We start from the raw sequence: 18,606 nt of genomic DNA, 5'->3' as shown, positions 1-18,606 counted from the left end.
AACGTCAGCCAGATTTGAAGACATCAAAAGTTTTATTTTGTCAGCTATTTCAAATGAAATGGAGGAGTACCTAACAATATAGCAGACTTTGACATGAGAAATGAACAGTTCTAACAGAAAAGGCCAAGGGTTAAACTTCTAGCTCTCCAGACACAGGCTGAGATGGAGGGATTCAACGATAACAAAGCACAGAAAACAAGGTTTGACAGATAAATAAGGAGAAATAGCCTGACTCTGTGTGCCCAGTTTGGAAAATCCAGCTTTGAAATGAGAGCGATACACAATAATTGCAAGTGGACTGTTTCAACACACCTGAAATGTGCAAGAGAATACAAGAAGTGTCAAAACTCTGAAATGACAGTGGACAGAGAAGGAAAAAGGGATGTGTTTAGATAGAAAACGAGTGGTATCAGAATATATCTCAGTCAGAAAAAAAACTGTGAACAGTTCACAGGTATAGAGCTTAAAGTAAAAAACATATAAACCTTTAAAATGTCTCAAACGTTGTCAAACTACTAAATCAAGCACAGATATAAAAACAAACAGGAAAACAATAACAGGATATTTGGTTTGTTTAGGCAAATGATAAAAACTGTGTGATAAAAAACTGATTACACTGAGGAATGGTGATACAGTTTTTAAAAACAAAACTATGCAATATATATATATATATATGACTTTAAAATATGACTTCCCAGGTTTTATCTCTGATGCCCTAGACCTGTTCATCTGTGCATGAGCATTTGAACAACCCAACCAAAGATGAAATGTACAATCATAAAAAGAATCCTCCCTTTCATGTCAATGGTATACAGAAAAAAATATTTCCCATACATATGTAAACATAAACTCATCCCACATTATATTCTGTAGTTTACACAGTTCCCATCTTTATTCCTGAAGGTCTTAACCACTCTTACCATCAGAAATAAGTGGGGTGACTCACACTAAACAAAACTGCATCAGCTTTTGTTTAGTGGACTCCAAACAAACAATTAAGCAAACACCAAGCAACTAAAAAAATTACATTTACCAATTGCATCCCAAAAACTCTTTCAAGTAAAGTGGCAATTTTTGAACATTTAAAAAAAATATTTGACATAGATATGCTTTAAGGGACCTTTATAAGTAAAAAGAAAAAATTATAAAATAGTATAACAGTAATGCATACATTTTTTCTGCCATTAAATAAATCTAGTCCTCACAGTACTTACTCACAGAGAAAACAATGACTACATACATCCAGCAGAGGGCAGAATGGTGTTTCTACTGAGATCAGCAGAATTGGCAGTGACTTTACATGTGGATGAATCCCAATTGGCAGACTTTTTCATGTCTAGTGTATGGAGTGTGACAGGACCACAATAAAATTGCATTATGATGCAATACTATGATTTGGAGGGATGGTAATATACAAAGCATAGTACACCAATTGGGAATCAGCCTAGATGAGTGTTGCATGTACATCATTTAGCCCCATATAACCTCTCAATGTCCTTTATATAATGATTTTTCAGCTCTTTTCTCTTCAGTTTGAAGGCATCCGTCACCAGGCCTGTTTCTGGAGTCCAAGCCTCAGAACTTAAACGGATCTTCTGTGGAACCTCAAACCTTTCCAGTTTATCTGCAATACACACACACACACACACAAATGTTTAATAGTATATACACATAGACACAAACAAAAACATAAATACCTTTGCCATTTTATCACAGTATCAAACCCAAATCTCTGCAGTTTACAATAGTCACCAAATCAGACAGTTCTGTACCCAACTCAGGTTGTATATAAAGCTAGCATAGGTGAAAAACTACTGTAAGCATTACACACTTCCGCTTCAAAAACACAAAACAGCAGACCTTTGTAGCACACTTAATTATCCAAATATTATTAAGAATATAGTATAACATTAAAAATGTGCTTACGTGTGACTGCAATCTCTTTGATGACTTTTAGTACTTCCTCCTCCATCTTGGAGTGGTTACAAAGCTCTTCCCACTCGCCCTCTATCCCGTTCTTTTTTGCAATCTCAGTCAGTTGCTTCTGGTTAGGCACCACAAAGCTGATCAAGTAGTTCTGATCACTGATCGGAAACAGTACAAGGCCATATTAGTAACGATCTGACGACGTGTTTGTTCTACATTATGGTGTCTTGGAGAACAAAGGATGTGTTTTGTGGCTTTTAGTACATATCTGTTTGCTTTAAAGCCATGTATACACAAATACAAGTTGTTAAAAGCGTTTAAAAGATGGGGTAAACTCTAAAAATAAAGGTGCTTCACGATGCCATAGAAGAACCTTTTTTGTCTAAATAGTTCCATAAAGAACCTTTAACATCTGAAGAACCTTTCTGTTTCAAAAAAATAGTTCTGCATTCCTTTTAAAGCACCTTTATTTTTAAGAGTGTAGGCAAGATTTTTTTTTTCTTCTTTTTTGAAAAAAGTCTCTTATGCCCACAAAGGCTGCATTTATTTGATCAATAAACAATAGAATTTTTAAATATTTTTTAAAGTGTAATTTATTCCAGTGATGGCAAAGCTGAATCCAGTCTTCAGTGTCACATGATCCTTCAAAAATCTTACTAATATGCTGATTTGGTGCTCAAGAAAAATGTTATGTTATTATCAATGTTGAAAGCAGTTTATGGTAACACTTTACAATACATGTGCACACATATGCATTAATTCATGCTTAATTAATGCACAGATAATCACAAGTTAATGTATAATTCATGAAGAACTAAATCATTTATTAATGATTACTACATCAGCAGCTAATGAACATTCTATATGATTCATAGATTAAGTAATCAATAAATTGTTATTAGTTAAATGTGTCATGTATTAATTCCCTAATAACTTATTTTATTAACTAACAATGTAAATTCGTATGTTAATTACCACAGTGGTCAAAGCTATGTGCTTCAACTTCCAGTTGTCTGCTTTAAATACTCATTAGCTAATGATTTGCAAATGTATCATTATGTTCTGACTTTACTTGTTGAGGCACAGAACTATTAACTAATTGTTAAGTAATATGTCACTGTGGTTATGGATATAGAATTAGTTAGTTAGTCATGTGCCTCAATGAGTTCCATCATTTCAACTTAATCATTAGCTAACGATCTGCAAAGATATCATTATGTTATGACTTTACTTGTTGAAGCACATGACTAACTAACTAATTCTAAATCCATAAACACAATGACATATTACTTAACAATTAGTTAATAGTTCTGTGCCTCAACAAGTGAAGTCATAACATAATGATATCTTTGCAAATCATCAGCTAATGATTAAAGCGGACAACTGGAAGATGAAATGCATGGCTTCAATCCATTGTGGTAATTAACACATGAATTTACACTATTAGTTATTAAAATAAGTTATTAGGGAATTAATACATTATGACACATTTAACTAATAACAAGTTATTGATTACTTAATCTATGAATCATATAGAATGTTCATTTGTTGCTGATGAAGTAATTATTAATAAATGGTTTAGTTTTTATATAAGATAATTTAAGTACTAAAGTTAATATATAACTCATGATTATCTTTGCATTAGTTAAGCATGAATTAATGCATATTTGTGCACCCTTACTGTAAAGTGTTAGCCAGTTTACTGCTTAATATTTTTAATGGAAACCACTGATACATTTTTTAGGATTCTTTGCTGAATAAAAAGTTGAAAAGAACAACATTTATTTAAAAAAATATATTTTTTTAACATTATAAATGTATTTGTTACATACAATTAATTGTTGCTTTAAAAAATATTAATGCTTTAAAAATTAATCTTACTGACTCCAAAAATTACATCATACATGCCATTTGTTATCAGAATAATAGCTACACTACACTACACTACAGTTTTTTAACAGTAAGATTTTTTTAGTTTTTTGTTTTTTTAAAGAAGTCTCACATTTGTTTGATCCAAAGTACAGAAAAAAACTGTAAAATTTTACAATTTATCTGAATATATTTTAAAATGTAATTTATTCCTGTGAACAAAGCTAAATTTTCAAAATCATTACACAGACTCAGTGTCACATGATCCTTCAGAAATCATTCTAAAATGCTGATTTGCTGTTTACATTTATTATTATTATTACTATTATTATTATTATTATTAATACTATTATTATCATTGATTTTTAAAATTAACAGTATACACTATACCATTCAAAAGCTTGGAGTCAGTGTGTATATATATATACACACTGTTTTTGCTGTACTTTGGATCAAATAAATGCAGGCTTGGTAAGCAGAAGAGACTTTAAAATTTTTAAAAACCTCACTGTTCAAAAACGTTTGACTGGTAGTGTATTTCAGTGAAGAAATTGCAATCATATGTACATTTAGTGTTTATCCAGGTTATAGTTACAGAATATTATGCTGTGTATAATTGTTTTGCTGTCAACTGGGATATACGGTTCTGGTGTACCTGCTGGCATAGACGCAGATGTTATCAATGAGGGGGCTGTTTTTCAGGGCACCTTCTATCTTCCCCAAAGACACATATTCACCTGCCTGCAGCTTTACCAGGTCCTTCTTACGATCTGAGAACAGGAAAGTGGAGGATTGGCATGTTATGTTCAACATAACTCAGCAGCAGACGTCATCTCTGTTAGATGATTCAGACCTTACTCACCCACAATCTGCAAACAACCGTCTGGATGAACTTCTCCAACATCTCCAGTACAAAACCAGCGCTGCCCGGCCTCATCCACCCAGAAGTTGTCATTTTCTCCCTCCCCCTCACTCCCAAAGTATCCCATGGCAACATTTGGTCCACCAATCAAAATTTCCCCTCGTGGGTGTGGCTTGTCCTGACTGGTGTAACCACCTAATGATGAAAGAGAGAGAGGTCGTTTGAAAGTTAGGAATGTAAAGTGAACCTGAGAACCCTCAGCTGCAGTTGTTGTTTGCACATGTGTGTGTGTGTGCCTTACCCTCAGGCCAGTCTCGCAGTTTTATTTCAGAGCAAATGAGAGGAGCTCCAACTCGTCCTGTACTGTAATCAGAAACTGCAAACACACACAAACACAAGTTTGAACATGTCGGCACAGGAATCCAACAATTTTAACAAACAGGTAGAACATCACACATTGTGTAAGTGTGCGTACACTAACATTCAGAGATAGCTCCGGCTCCACATGTCTCTGTAAGGCCGTAACCCACAGCAATAGGGCAAAAACACACATTCATAAATCTCTGTGTGGAAGCAGACAGTGGAGCTCCACCGCTCAACATCAGGCGTACACACCCTCCCAGCAGCAAATTCACACGCTTAAAAAACAACCTGAAACACACAAAAATATCATCATCTCAAACATCAAGATCTTAAAGCCAGAGATTGTATAGGCAAAATTTTCAATTGCATCACTAGGACACATGTTAAACATTTCACTATTTTTTCATGTTGAAAAAATAGTGAAATAGTAAAAAAAAAACACAAAATTAATATATTATATCAATGAGGCAATAATTATGAAACAATTATAAAAACTGTTGCATGAGAACAAAAGAAAAAAGTTTGAACCCTAACACCCAGCATTGCATTTATGCTACACTTGCTACAAAATGGTCTCAAATGTATGTATGTTCAAGATTTTAGAGCAGAAATACCTTTTTCTCATCACTAGACTATTTATAGAAATAATACATATGAATATTAGGTCTCAAACACTATACATTTGTTCCAAATGTGTTGTTTTAGTACTTGTTTTAGTTGGCTGGCGCCACTTGTGTGACTTGTGACAGCGACTGTGGCAGTTATTATGCAAAGCATACTTTTTTTGTTCATTGTTTTCATTGTACACAGCTAAGCAGTAGTTTTTTTGTCTATATAATTTTACAGCTATTTGCCTTGCTACAGACATATAATGCAAATAGACAGACAGACAGATAGATAGACAGACAGATAGATAGATAGATGACAGATAGGATAATTGGATTCGAATAATCAGTTATCCAAGCTTGGTAAATATTCGTCACAGACAGAGATTTACGTTAAATTTCACCAAGCTGATTATTTGCTAAAAATTCCCACAGATCATGTTTTCATGCCATTTTAAATCTTTTTTTTTTTTGACGTAACAAAGTGGTTAAATCTAAGTGTGTGAATTTTTACCTAATTTTTAAAATTAGTTTTTCCATTAATGCCATTATATTGTATATATTGATATATGTTAAAACAAAGTGGGCTCAGGGAAGGTGACACGTGGAATCCTGCTGTAACTTTACTTGCTGAAGTTGCTGTTGGACAGTGTTTCTTTTGTTATATTTTGTTATATTTTTAAAAACTGACTTTTTTTATTTATGTACTATGAATTTTTTTCTCATCCAATATTTTGAGGAGAAGCTGCGAGATGTCTGTTAAAGATTACTTGATCTGGAAAGCATCTGCTGTGTACAAACATCTGACAGACGTCTGTAAGATGTCAGTTTTACCTACTTAATAAATCATAAACACCTTAAAGACATCTAATAGATGTCAATTTGACATCTTATAGGAAATGTTCTATAGACTTATTTCAGATGAGCAAACCCTCTAAAAAATATATCTTCCAGATGTAAATGCAGATGTCAAATAGACGTCTCTGTGATGTATGTGTGCTATCAGGGCTGATAGATAGATAGATAGATAGATAGATAGATAGATAGATAGATACCCCTCATCTTTCTAACTGACTCACATGTTACACACCGGAGAATCAGCTCCTCTTGACACCTTCTGCAGCTTGAAGTTGTATCCCACTTTGAACAGAGTTCTCTGAATGACAGACATCTCTCTCAACTTCCCATTAACATTCTTGGAGATACGGTCCATGATCTCCTACACACGCCCCAACAGATACATACACACAAATATTGAGTAAAAAGAAGGGAACAAACATAAAAAAGCTGACGTTTTTAATTTTTTAACTCACCGGGACTGCTGCTACCAGGGTGGGTTTCAGCACAGAGCAATCTCCCTTACCACCGATCTTTATTTTACTGGACTGCATAGACAAGAGCACAAGTCAAACATTCAGAAGCTTATTTAATAGAGGAAAATAGCATGTGTTTATGCTCGTGTGTGTGTTACCTGGTCTGTAAGTGTGTGTGGGGAGGAGTATCCAAGCCTGCAGCCATATGATAGACAGGATATTTCTGCTGTCAGCTCCAGCACATGAGCCAATGGGAGATAAGCTATGTATGTGTCCTGAGACCTGTATATACACACAGCAATGTCGTTATTGTTGTTAACTTGTCGTTATTGTTGACTAAACACATTCTAATTTCTTAAACTAAATTTAGAAATGTTAATAAAAATAGAAATGTTGCTTTGGAAACAACTGAAAAAAGTTAAAGCAAAGTACTAAAATTGTTCAAATTAAAAACTAAAATAAAAAAAAATGACAACAATACAAAAACAATATAAAATTATTTCATCAAAATTAGAGAGATCATACAAAATGCGTGTTATTTTTTTATTTAATACTGACCTGAATAAGATATTTCACATAAAAGACATTTACATATAGTCCACAAGAAAAACTGCTGAATTTATAAAAATGACCCCGTTCAAAAGTTTACACACACTATTTTTTTCTACAGATGTATTTTTGCCATTTTTGCCTTTGTTACGATAGGACAGATCAAAACTGTTAGGAAGCAAAGAGGGAGAGAGATGGGGGTGGGATGGGGAAAGGTCCTCAAGTCAGGACCTGAACCTAGGACGCCCGCAGCACAATGTCGCCCACAGGCTACTGACGCCGACAAAACATTTCATTCTTAATACTGTGTTGTTACCTGAATGATCCACAGCTGTTTTTTTTGTTTGTTTGTTTTTGTTTGTCTAGTGATAGCTGTCTCTTGTTTGTCTTGAACAGTTAAACTGTTGCTGTTTTTCTGAAAAATCCTTCGGGTCCCACAGATTCTATGATTTTTCAGCATTTTTGTGTATTTGAACCCTTTTAAACCTGACTGTATGATTTTGAGATCCCTCATTTCACAATGAGGACAACCGAGGGACTCGTATGCAACTATTACAGAAGGTTCAAATGCTCACTGATACTCAAGAAGATAAAATAATGCATTAGGAGCCGGGGGGTGAAAACTTTTTGAATTTGAAGATTGAATTTTACTTATTTTGTCTTCTGGGAAACATGTAAGTATCTTCTGTAGCTTCTGAAAGGGCAGTACTAAATGAAAAAATATGATATTTAGGCAAAATAAGAAAAATGTAATGTTAATTCGGTTGAAAAGTTTACACCCCTGGCTGTTAATGCATTGTTTTTCCTTCTGGAGCATCAGTGAGTGATTGAACCTTCTGTAATAGCTGCATATGAGTCCTTCAGTTGTCCTCAGTGTGAAAAGAAGGATCTCAAAATTAGACAGTCATTGTTGGAAAGGGTTCAAACACACAAAAATGCTGAAAACCAAAGAATTTGTGGGACCTGAAGGATTCTTCTGAAGAACAGCGGGCAGTTTAACAGTTCAGGACAAACAAGAGAGTCAAGGACTATCAGCTATCACTAAACAACAAAAACAAAAACACACAACTGTGGATCATTCAGGTAACAACACAGTATTAAGAATCAGGCGTATGTAAACTTTTGAACAGGGTAATTTTTATAAATTCTAAACTATTATTTTCTATTCTGGACTATATGTAAACATATCTTATGTGAAATATCTTACTCAGGTCAGTACTAAATAAAAAACTAAAATGCATGTTTTATGATCCTTCTTATGTTGGTAAAATAATTAACATTTTGCAGATTCTGCAAGGTGTATGTAAAATTTTGACCTCAACTCTACTTCACCACCTCACTCGAGTTTTACACTACTGATGAATTTTGGCATAACCAGAAGTGACATTATTTGCGGGAACTCATTTGTTTGTCCGTAGTGTATGGAAAAACATGCAAATTAGTGAACTAGTTGTTGGTGTTACTGTTGCTCACCCCAGGCCTGGGATCCGCTGGCACTGACCAGCCATTCCTGCAATCAGATTACTGTGTTGCATCTTCACTCCTTTAGGCTTCCCTGTAGACCCACTGGTATACATCACCACTGCGAGATCAGACGCAGTCGGCCTGTCATACTCTTTACTTACTGAAAGAGAAACACAAAGAGAAAGGGACAGTGTTTGTGCATCAGCTTGTGAATCATTTTAGTTTGGTTGTATAAATAATTGTTTTGCATGTTACTCACAGTTCTCTGGCTTTGCCCCTAGCTCCATTACTTCCTGCATGCTGTGCATAGTAAGAGACTGTGGGTAATCAGCATGACATACTTCACCACTGCCGGCATAGATAACATGCTGCAACCTCGAAACTGCACTCACGATGTTCTGAGATGGAGAGAAGGAGTAATATAATGCAAACTTTTAGGCAGGCCATACAGATAAGCACAGTCATGCTTGCATGTCTGTGGCTTTGTGTACCTTTAGTTTGGTCTGCAGCAGTTCTGTGCTGGTGATGAGATGAGTGGCTCCACATTGATTCAGACCATAAGCTACAGCATCCTCACCCAGAGTTGCATACAGCGTTACCACTGCACACACACAAACATACAGTTGCACTCACAAGTTTACACAACATTTGCAGAATCTGCAAGATTTAGCAGACAGAAGTAAATTGGAAGAAAAATAAAGTTCTGTAAATGTATATAATGCCAGGTATTTTTTTGCAAGCTGTTTTGCCAGGGATGGCCTGGCATGGATATTGCTTTTATACAGTTAAAAATTTTACTACTATTTGACATATATTTTAGGCAAAATGCTGCCTTAGTCGCTTTGCCTGTTTTTGTACTAGTGATGAAAATAGTTCCAAACAAAGTCAAAGCACAAGCATGCGGTAAAATAGAGCCATTCTAGAAATGTATATTTAAAATTTTATTAATCTTGGAACCTCGTCCTTGTGTAGGACTTTTAGGAATGGAGAATATCAAGCACAGGCCATCTGACTCTGTATTGTGCTCTCAAAAAGACTTGTTTAGATATGGAAGTTGGACTCTGTCCCTCCTTTTAGATACGGGCCAGAGAACTGGGAAATATGTCATATTATTTTCTTAAGTCCTGGAAACAGATGAAATTATATCTTACTAGAAGATGAATTCAGGGTGCATGCCTCCTATATACATAGCGTTTGTTTATTTCTTTATTTACGGTCTTGTTGTTCACCAAAAGAAGTGACTATTTTTACTTTGTTGCTCATGTATGCTTTCTGTGTAGTGTTGAAGAAGCCTTCTACAATTATTGTGTATAAAAAAACCTGTTAAACACGTGCAAAGCAGTATTAAATGCGTTTCTGTGTTAAGAATTTGCGGAGTTTGTCACACCACAGTAAAAATGTGTTATTAACCACCCAGCCAGATTTGAATGATTAAAAAACCGCCAAGTATACTGATAACAATCTAGAAAAAAATAAGATCACAAACGCTGGGGGCGTGTCCGCTGTCTGCGCTAAAACCACGCCCACTCGTGGGAGAACTTCTGAGTCTCTTTCAACTGTCAAATACGCTACAACCTGAATCCATGCTCTCTTTAGCAGCGTAATTAGATTTACACAGCCATGCAAAAGGTAATATGCATGTATGTGACAAAGGCATAGCCTGCTAGCAAAGTGGCGGCTGTTAACTAACAGTAATGACAGTAACTCGCAACTGAATAGGCGAACCACTGATGCTAATACACTAATACGTATTATAGTGTTGGGAAAGGGGCCATGCTCAGTGGCTCAGTGCATCATCGAGACATGATTTTAGGCCTCCCAAAAAATCATGAATGCAAAAAAGGTCTAACTCTACAATTCAGTACTACGTAGTTCACAGTCCTCGTAACACGTTTTCAGCAATACATTGTTAATATTTATAATGTGTTTCGAAACAACTCTCTGAATTGCCTTTACATAGACTTTAACTGTATTTGTGACCACAAAACCAGTCGTAAGTAGCACGGGTATATTTGTAGCAATAGCCAACAATACTTTGTATTGGTCAGTTTTCTTTTATGTCAAAAATCATCAGGATATTATGTAAATATAAAAGTACGGTAATGCTACCATAAATACATCCAAAGTTAATTTTTGGTTAGTAATGTGCTTTGGTAAGAACTTTATTTGGACAACTTTAAAGATGATTTTCTCAATATTTTGATTTTTTTTGCACCCTCAGATTCCAGATTTTCAAACAGTTGTATCTCGGCCAAATATTGTCCTAACAAACCATACATCATTTGAAAGCTTATTTATTCAGCTTTCAGATGATGTATAAATCTTAATTTCAAAATACTGACCCATATGACTGGTTTTGTGATCCAGGGTCACATTTAAGCAACACAGCAGAGAAATTCCTAAATGAGTCAGTGTTGTTAAAACAAATGGGCTGAATGAATGATTCATTAGATAAAAACAGACTTGTTTAATTCCAGAGTGAATTAGTGTTTTTGAATGAATCCGTTCAGTTAGCGATCGAATAACTCACTGATAAAGACACCTCCGCCACCTACTGTGTTTAGCGATGTGACCTGCGGAAAGTTTGATTCACTGAAAAATCCCCACCACTAATATCCACCTTATTTTCCAATGCAAAAGCTTTTTCCTGTTAACATACAAGAGTTCTGATTCCAATTAGCTTCTGTAGATAAATAACTAGTAATAAAGTGAAATGAAACCAATTAATAACAAAACTGTTTTTTTACAGCTAAAATGATTGGGAATTTGTAAACCAGAGTTTACATAAGCTCAAATAGCTGCGATATAACAACTTCTGAGCAGCACAAAACAAATCAAAACACATTTTATATGACTAAGATTTAAAGGGGACAACGGATGCAAAATTCACTTTTACACTGCATATAAATGTGTCTTAACAGTGTGTGGACTCAACCACCATAAAACTAAACAATATCAATTATCAAGCCGTTTTGATTTTCTGAGCAGTATGATGGACTGTTCCACATTAGCATATTTCCGCCCTTAGCCAGTTGTATGCTGCTCACCAATTTCTCCATGCTTGAGCAGCTGTAGTGACAACAGTGTCTCGTAAACAATGCAGGTGTTTTGTATTTGGATGTAAAAGTGAACATAAGAGTCTTCATTTTCTCCCGACATCAGAGCCACTGAGGACGCAGTGGATTAGTTTTGTTTTTGATGGTAACGCGCCACTAAATAGGCTACACAAGAAACGGAAGAGAGATGTGGGGTGTGCAGTAGATCATTATCATTTAAAGAAACCGAACGGGTCGCTGTAAGCAGAGCTGTTTTTGACAAGGTAAAAAGGGTGTTGTTTTACATGACCATTGAGGAATTTTAACCAAAGACCCTTAAGAATCATACCAACTTGTGGAAAATGTGCATCTGAAGTCCCCTTTAAACATGTTTAGAGTAAAAGTAGTGTGATTGTATTACATGGGAAGTTGCGTCTGAAGCAAGCCTGTGCTGTGATCATCCATTCTGCCCGTGTCTCACAAAAGATGGCAATTGTATTACGTGGCTGTTGGCCCAAAGCTGCCAGACCGCTGCCAAAAGATTCCACTTTTTGGCTGACCTCTTCATAGGTCATCCAGCTGTAGTCCCCCAGGGCCAACTACAAACAAAAACACACAAGTTTCTATATCAAATGTCACTGATAGTTTGACTGTTTTCAGAACTGATGCTGAAACACAATGAATTGAATCAATAAATGGATTTACCTTCTTAAAGATCTTCCCATTAGGTTGTTTTTCTTCTTCTTCACTAAGGACCTCTCTGGTGCCCAGACAGGATGCCTTACTGAATTTCTTCACTGCATATAGAAAAAGTTTGTCTAGCGTGTCCACGCCCTCAAAGTCCTGTGTAACGAGAGCATCTACACATTCTACCGCTCGATACGGCCCTTCTGGACGTCCACTTATACTCCGCGCTCTCTCACACTGGGGCATCATGACCTGTACAAGACATACACAAACCAGCATACAGTTTAGTTCAAAAGTTTACATACACCTTGCAGAATCTGCAAAATGTTAATTATTTTACCAAATCAAGAGGGATCATATAAAATGCAAGTTTGTTATTTAGTACTCACTTGAATAAGATATTTAAAGGAGAAGTCCACTTCCAAAACAAAGATCCACATATAATATACTCACCCCCTTTTCATCCAAGATGTTCATGTCTTTCTTTCCTCAGTCGTAAAGAAAGTATGTTTTTTGAGGAAAACATTTCTGCATTTTTCTTCAAATAATGGACTGCTATGGTGCCCCGATTTTGAACTTCCAAAATGCAGTTTAAATGTGGCTTCAAACTATCCCAAATGCGGTTGTAATTGATCCCAGCCGAGAAAGAAGGGTCTTATCTAGGGAAACGATCGGTTATTTTCATTAAAAAGATACAATTTAAATACTTTTTAAACGCTCATCTTGCCTTTCTCTCCCTGAACTCTGTGTATTCTGACTCAAGACAGTTAAGGTATGTCAAAAAACTCTGATCCTATTTTCTCCCTCAAATTCAAAAATCATTTCAAAATCATCCTACATCGCTGCAGAAATACCGACCCAGTTTTTGCAAAGTGAACACGCAAAGAAGATCAAACACCCTCCAAAAAAAAGGTAAAACAGCGATATAGGGCGATTTTGAAGTTGAGATGGGAGTTTTTTGGCATACCCTAACTGTCATGAACCGGAACAAAAACAGTCCAGGCAGAGTAAGACAAAACGAGCATTTGAGATTAAAAAGTATATAAATTGTATTATTTTGATTAAAATAACCGATCATTTCACTAGATAAGACCCTTCTTTCTCAGCTGGGATCGTTTACAACCACATTTGGGATCGTTTGAAGCCGCATTTAAACTGCATTTTGGAAGTTCAGAATCAGGGCACCATAACAGTCCATTATATGGAGAAAAATGCTGAAAGTTTTCCTCAAAAAACATAATTTCTTTACGACTGAAGAAAGAAAGACATGAACATCTTGGATGAAAAGGGGGTGAGTATATTACATGTGGATCTGGAAGTGGACTTCTCCTTTAACATAAAATAAATTTACATATTATAGTCCAGGAGAAAATAATAACTGAATTCATAAAAATGACCCCGTTCAAAAGTTTACATACACTTGATTCTTAATACTGTTGTTTTGTCTGTGTAGTGATAGTTGTTCATGAGTCCCTTGTTCGTCCTGAACAGTTGAACTGCCCTATGTTCTTCAGAAAAATCCTTCAGGTCATGCAAATTCTTTGGTTTTTCAGCATATTTGTGTATTTGAACCCTTTCCAACAATGACTTTATGATTTTGAGATCCACCTTTTCACACTGAGGACAACTGAGAGACTCATATACAACAATTACAGAAGGTTCAAACACTCACTGACGCTTCAGAAGGCAACACGATGCATTAAGAGCCGGGGATGAAAACTTTTTGAATTTGAAGCTCAAGGTAAATTTCAATTATTTTGTCTTCTGGGAAACATGTAAGTATCTTAAGTAGCTTCTGAAAAGCAGTACTAAATGAAAAAAAGGCAAAGTAAAATGTGTAAAACGTACACATCTTCATTCTGTTCAAACGTTTACACCCCTGGCTCTTAATGCATCGTTTTTTCTTCTGGAGCATCAGTGAGTGGTTAAACCGGTAGTTGGTACTAAATAAAAAATAACATTTGTATGATCCCTCTTATTTTGGTAAAATAATTAACATTTTGCAGATTCTGCAAGGTGTATGTAAACTTTTGACCTTAACTGTATTTCCATATGAATCAACTTACAAGAGTGCTGAAATAGTAACAACACATGATCGACAAATTCAATACTCTCTTTGTATCGTACAGCCAGAATTATACCCCTCTGGGAGACTCAGAACAAGACACAGCAAAACAGGCATCCAATACACATGACTGATAAGATGTCGTTATCAAATGTAGATAGAGCAGAGGAAGAAAAGAGGAAGAGTAAGTGAAATTTAGATGTGCGTGTGATTGAATGGCTGATTTAGGAACTACTTTACCACTAACGTTTAAGAAACCCTGAGGAAACATCAAGAAACATCCGTGTTTGTGGTCGACCACAGTCAGTGAGCTAAAAGACTAAATATTTACTCTGTGCAACACACACATGCACCCACACATAAGAGATCAACTCAAGTGGATGTGTAGGCTGTTTCCCTGGCATAATTATGAAAACCTTTCTTTCGTGTTACATTATGTACTAACAGAGCAGTTTATTCTTGCTTACAGATGTTAACCTTATAGCAAAGACTGAAAAAACAAACAAGTGAAAAAACCAGTTACAGAAGCATCACTTGCACGATCTGCTGGCTTCAAAAGAACAGATCATATCAACATACACAAATACTCATGCTGTACCAGCTTAAGTTACAGCCGCACTGTGCAAGGAGGCCACTGTTTCCAAACTGATGACTTCACAGTTGGGAAGGATTTGTACGCTGTGTGCAGGAAGTCAGATGACCCTCTTAAACATCTGGAAAAACTGTCCAACTGTCAAACAAACACATCCTGTATATCAAGATATTACTTTTATCTGGCATGATATATAGCCCTTGTGCATATCATGCATAAAAATGATTAAAAGAGAACGTAAAGAAATATTCAAATATTGAGCAGCAGTTTTAAATATTTATAATACTTAGATGTTTCTTGAGCACCAAATCATTTTAAAATTTTGAAAATGAGATGTGTACATCATCTGAATATTTGGCCTAGATACAACTATTTGTAAATCTGGAATGTGAGGGTGCAAAAAAATCTAAATATTGAGAAAATCGCCTTTAAATTTGTCCAAATGAAGTTCTTTCTTAGCAATGCATATTACTAATCAGAAATAAAGCTTTGATATATTTATGGTAGAAAATTTACAAAATATCTTTACTTAATATCCTAATGATTTTTGGTATAAAAGAGAAATCGATCATTTTGACCCATACAATGTATCGTTGGCTATTGCTATAAATATAACTGTGCTGCTTATGACTGGTTTTGTGGTCCAGGGTCACATATTAGAATAAATCAGCTTCGCCATCACAAGAATAAATTATATTTTTAAACGTATTGAAGTAAAAAAGTCAGACCGCTGTAGTGTGTATTGTATATATATAATGGTACAACAATAGGGTTTCACTTGTTAGCATTAATTAGTTAACATAAACTAATAATAAACATGAAACGTCTACAGCAAATATTTATCTAAATGTTCTAACATTGTTCTAACAATGTTTTAACAATTACACATCTTTAAAATCAAATAATACTTTTGTTTGCATTAGTTATTGCACTGTGAAAAAAACATGGAGAACAACTCTATTTTCGACATTAACATATAAAATATAAAATACTGTAAAAATAGATATATACATCGCTCATTGTTAATTCAGGTTATACATACTATATTTATGAAGGAAGATATTAAGCTTTATAAATCGAAAGTAAAAAAAACATTTAATTTTTTTAATAAACAATACTTTATATTACTTTTGAACTGATCAAAAAGGGTAAAGCTATAAAGGGTTTATACTATATCTTAATATACTCAGAACATTTAGTACAATCTGAAAAAAGAAATGAACACTTTACAATAAGATTCATTAGTTAACTACTTTAGTTAACCTGAACTAAGAATGAACAATACTTCTACAGCATTTATTAATCTTAATGTTAATTTCATCATTTACTAATGCATGATTAAAATCAAAAGTTGTGTTTGTTACCATTAGTTAATGCACTGGGAATTAACATGAACTAACAAGGACAGACAGTATTTTCATTAACTAACGTTAACAAAGATGAATAAAAACTGTAATAAATGTATAGTTCATTGTTTCTTCATGTTAGTTAATACATGAACTAACACTAATGGTACCTTATTTTAAAGTGTTACCAAGAAATTAAATTTAAAAACAAAATCTCCTATCAAACCCTTAAAAGGAAGTATGACCACACAGATCCACATATTCATATAAATTCTCACACACAGAGAAACCTTTATCTACATTAATATCTATAATTGCGCTTACATGAGTGTAAACACCTCATGTCTACTCCCTCTCTGAACACTTCAAAAACATCACCACTGCAGGCTGACAGAATAACATACCGTAAACAACTGAAAAGAAAACCATTGCCATTCACACATGAAACCTGAGACAAAAGAATCTGAAGTGTATAGGAAGCTGAAATTTTACCTAGAAATAAACACTGTACACAGCAATTCTTCTTTTCCAGACGGCAAACTGCAACAGGAGGTTAGGGCTTCCCTTTTCTCACTCTCTCTCTCCGTCACCGTCTCTCTCGGCTGATTGGATCCCTTTTGTACAGTCACAGTTCCAGTGAACCTCTTTTAGAGCCCACCCGCTGGGCTCAGCCAATCAGAAGACAGTCCTGAGGAGGAAGTTCTGAGGTTACGTCTGAGTTTTTAGAGGGAATATCAGAAGGTGTTTCCTTTATACACAGTCTTGACAAACAGTTTTTCCTTTAGCTTACTTACACAATCATGTACGTCAAGAGTGCTTTCTCAAACGTTAAAGAACGCTTAGTTCTATTAGTCAAACACCCACACGGCTGATGCACATTTACTGTTGAGTGAAAGGCATTCCAAGAAAATGTGAATAATCACTAAGACTAGCTCTGGGTCATTGGTCATGGATCACACAGCTGCCAACAGAACAGGTCTGACCTGGAAAAGCGCCTTAGGTGTAGCAGTTCATTGACTTTGACCGCATAAATACATCACTGACTAAATACATCTGCTAACACAGTCCTCACCATGCCTACTACAAGCCATTCTTTCTTTAGCTCTGTAAAATGACCGTTTATTTGCTATCAGGACATCTAATCACATCCTCACAGCTGGTTTTCTTTTCAAGCAAACAGTTGAGACTACTAATTTTAGTCAAACTGTCCATACAGATCCACAGTACTGATTCTATATATGGTCTTTCACAGAAATTCAGGCCAGACAGAAGAGGATGGGTTTCCTTTTTCAGCCTTGGTTCTCGCAAGGTATATTTGTTGCATCAAGGGAGTTTTTATGATGAAACGGTCGCCTTTTTTTCTCTCACTGGGTGGTTTAGGCGTTACTTTGTTGGGCTGCTTTGAGACAATCGCCATTGTTGAGAGCCCTAAATAAATAAAACTCAATTGAATGAAGAGAATAAAGCATGTTGAGAAAGAAGGATCAAATTACAGATGGAGGCAGAATAGAAAGTCCCCGTGAAAGGATGCAGGTCAGGTTGAACTCTGTGGAAAAGTCAGATGTGCTCTACTGATTCAGAGCGGGTCTGCTTCAGTAACTCAAAAAAAACCCATGAGTCATGACCTGGCCTAATAGTAGGGAAACGTCTGAACATGTGAAGGATTATTCATTTTATCAATGAGATAAAATAAAAACAATAAGAGAAGGAGAAGTCCAATGGCAGAACAAAATATGATACAGAAAATGAACCCACCCCTTTTCATCCAAGATGTCTTTCTGTCTTCAGTCGTAAAGAAATTATGTTTTTTGAAGAAAACCTTTCAGGATTCTCCTCCATATAATGGACTGTTACGGAGCTCTGAGTTTGAACTTCCAAAATGTCATTTAAATGACTTCAAACAATCCCAGCTGAGGAAGAAGCGTCTTAT

The 18,606-nt window shown here is 35.4% G+C and overlaps 1 protein-coding gene across 1 annotated transcript; it reads right to left on the bottom strand.

Annotated features, from left to right (window-relative positions):
- Positions 1-9: 9 nt before the first annotated feature.
- On the bottom strand, positions 10-17,368 carry acsl4b (acyl-CoA synthetase long chain family member 4b). Its single transcript, XM_051109165.1, has 15 exons — positions 17,169-17,368; positions 12,692-12,925; positions 12,408-12,585; positions 9,443-9,552; positions 9,211-9,349; positions 8,961-9,111; positions 7,097-7,220; positions 6,939-7,010; positions 6,705-6,844; positions 5,139-5,308; positions 4,959-5,033; positions 4,658-4,852; positions 4,451-4,565; positions 1,927-2,084; positions 10-1,624 (listed from the first exon to the last, which is right to left on the bottom strand). Exons 2-15 carry the CDS (start codon positions 12,920-12,922, stop codon positions 1,467-1,469), a joined length of 2,016 nt encoding a protein of 671 aa, XP_050965122.1. The 5' UTR covers positions 12,923-12,925; positions 17,169-17,368; the 3' UTR covers positions 10-1,466.
- Positions 17,369-18,606: the final 1,238 nt, after the last annotated feature.

Source organism: Labeo rohita, chromosome 5 (assembly GCF_022985175.1).
Source record: "Labeo rohita strain BAU-BD-2019 chromosome 5, IGBB_LRoh.1.0, whole genome shotgun sequence".
Lineage (NCBI taxonomy): Eukaryota > Metazoa > Chordata > Actinopteri > Cypriniformes > Cyprinidae > Labeo > Labeo rohita.
Note: the sequence above shows the minus strand (reverse complement) of the source record. Positions and strands in the feature narration are given on the sequence as shown.

Bases quoted from the DNA above. Each gene is read 5' to 3' on its own strand.
- acsl4b (XM_051109165.1), bottom strand. From the start codon at position 12,922: ATGATGCCCCAGTGTGAGAGAGCGCGGAGTATAAGTGGACGTCCAGAA. The intron at 9,350-9,442 runs GTACACAAAGCC...TCTCCATCTCAG, and splicing joins TGCTGCAGACCAAACTAAAG to AACATCGTGAGTGCAGTTTC. The intron at 9,112-9,210 runs GTGAGTAACATG...TTTCTCTTTCAG, and splicing joins AGGGGCAAAGCCAGAGAACT to TAAGTAAAGAGTATGACAGG.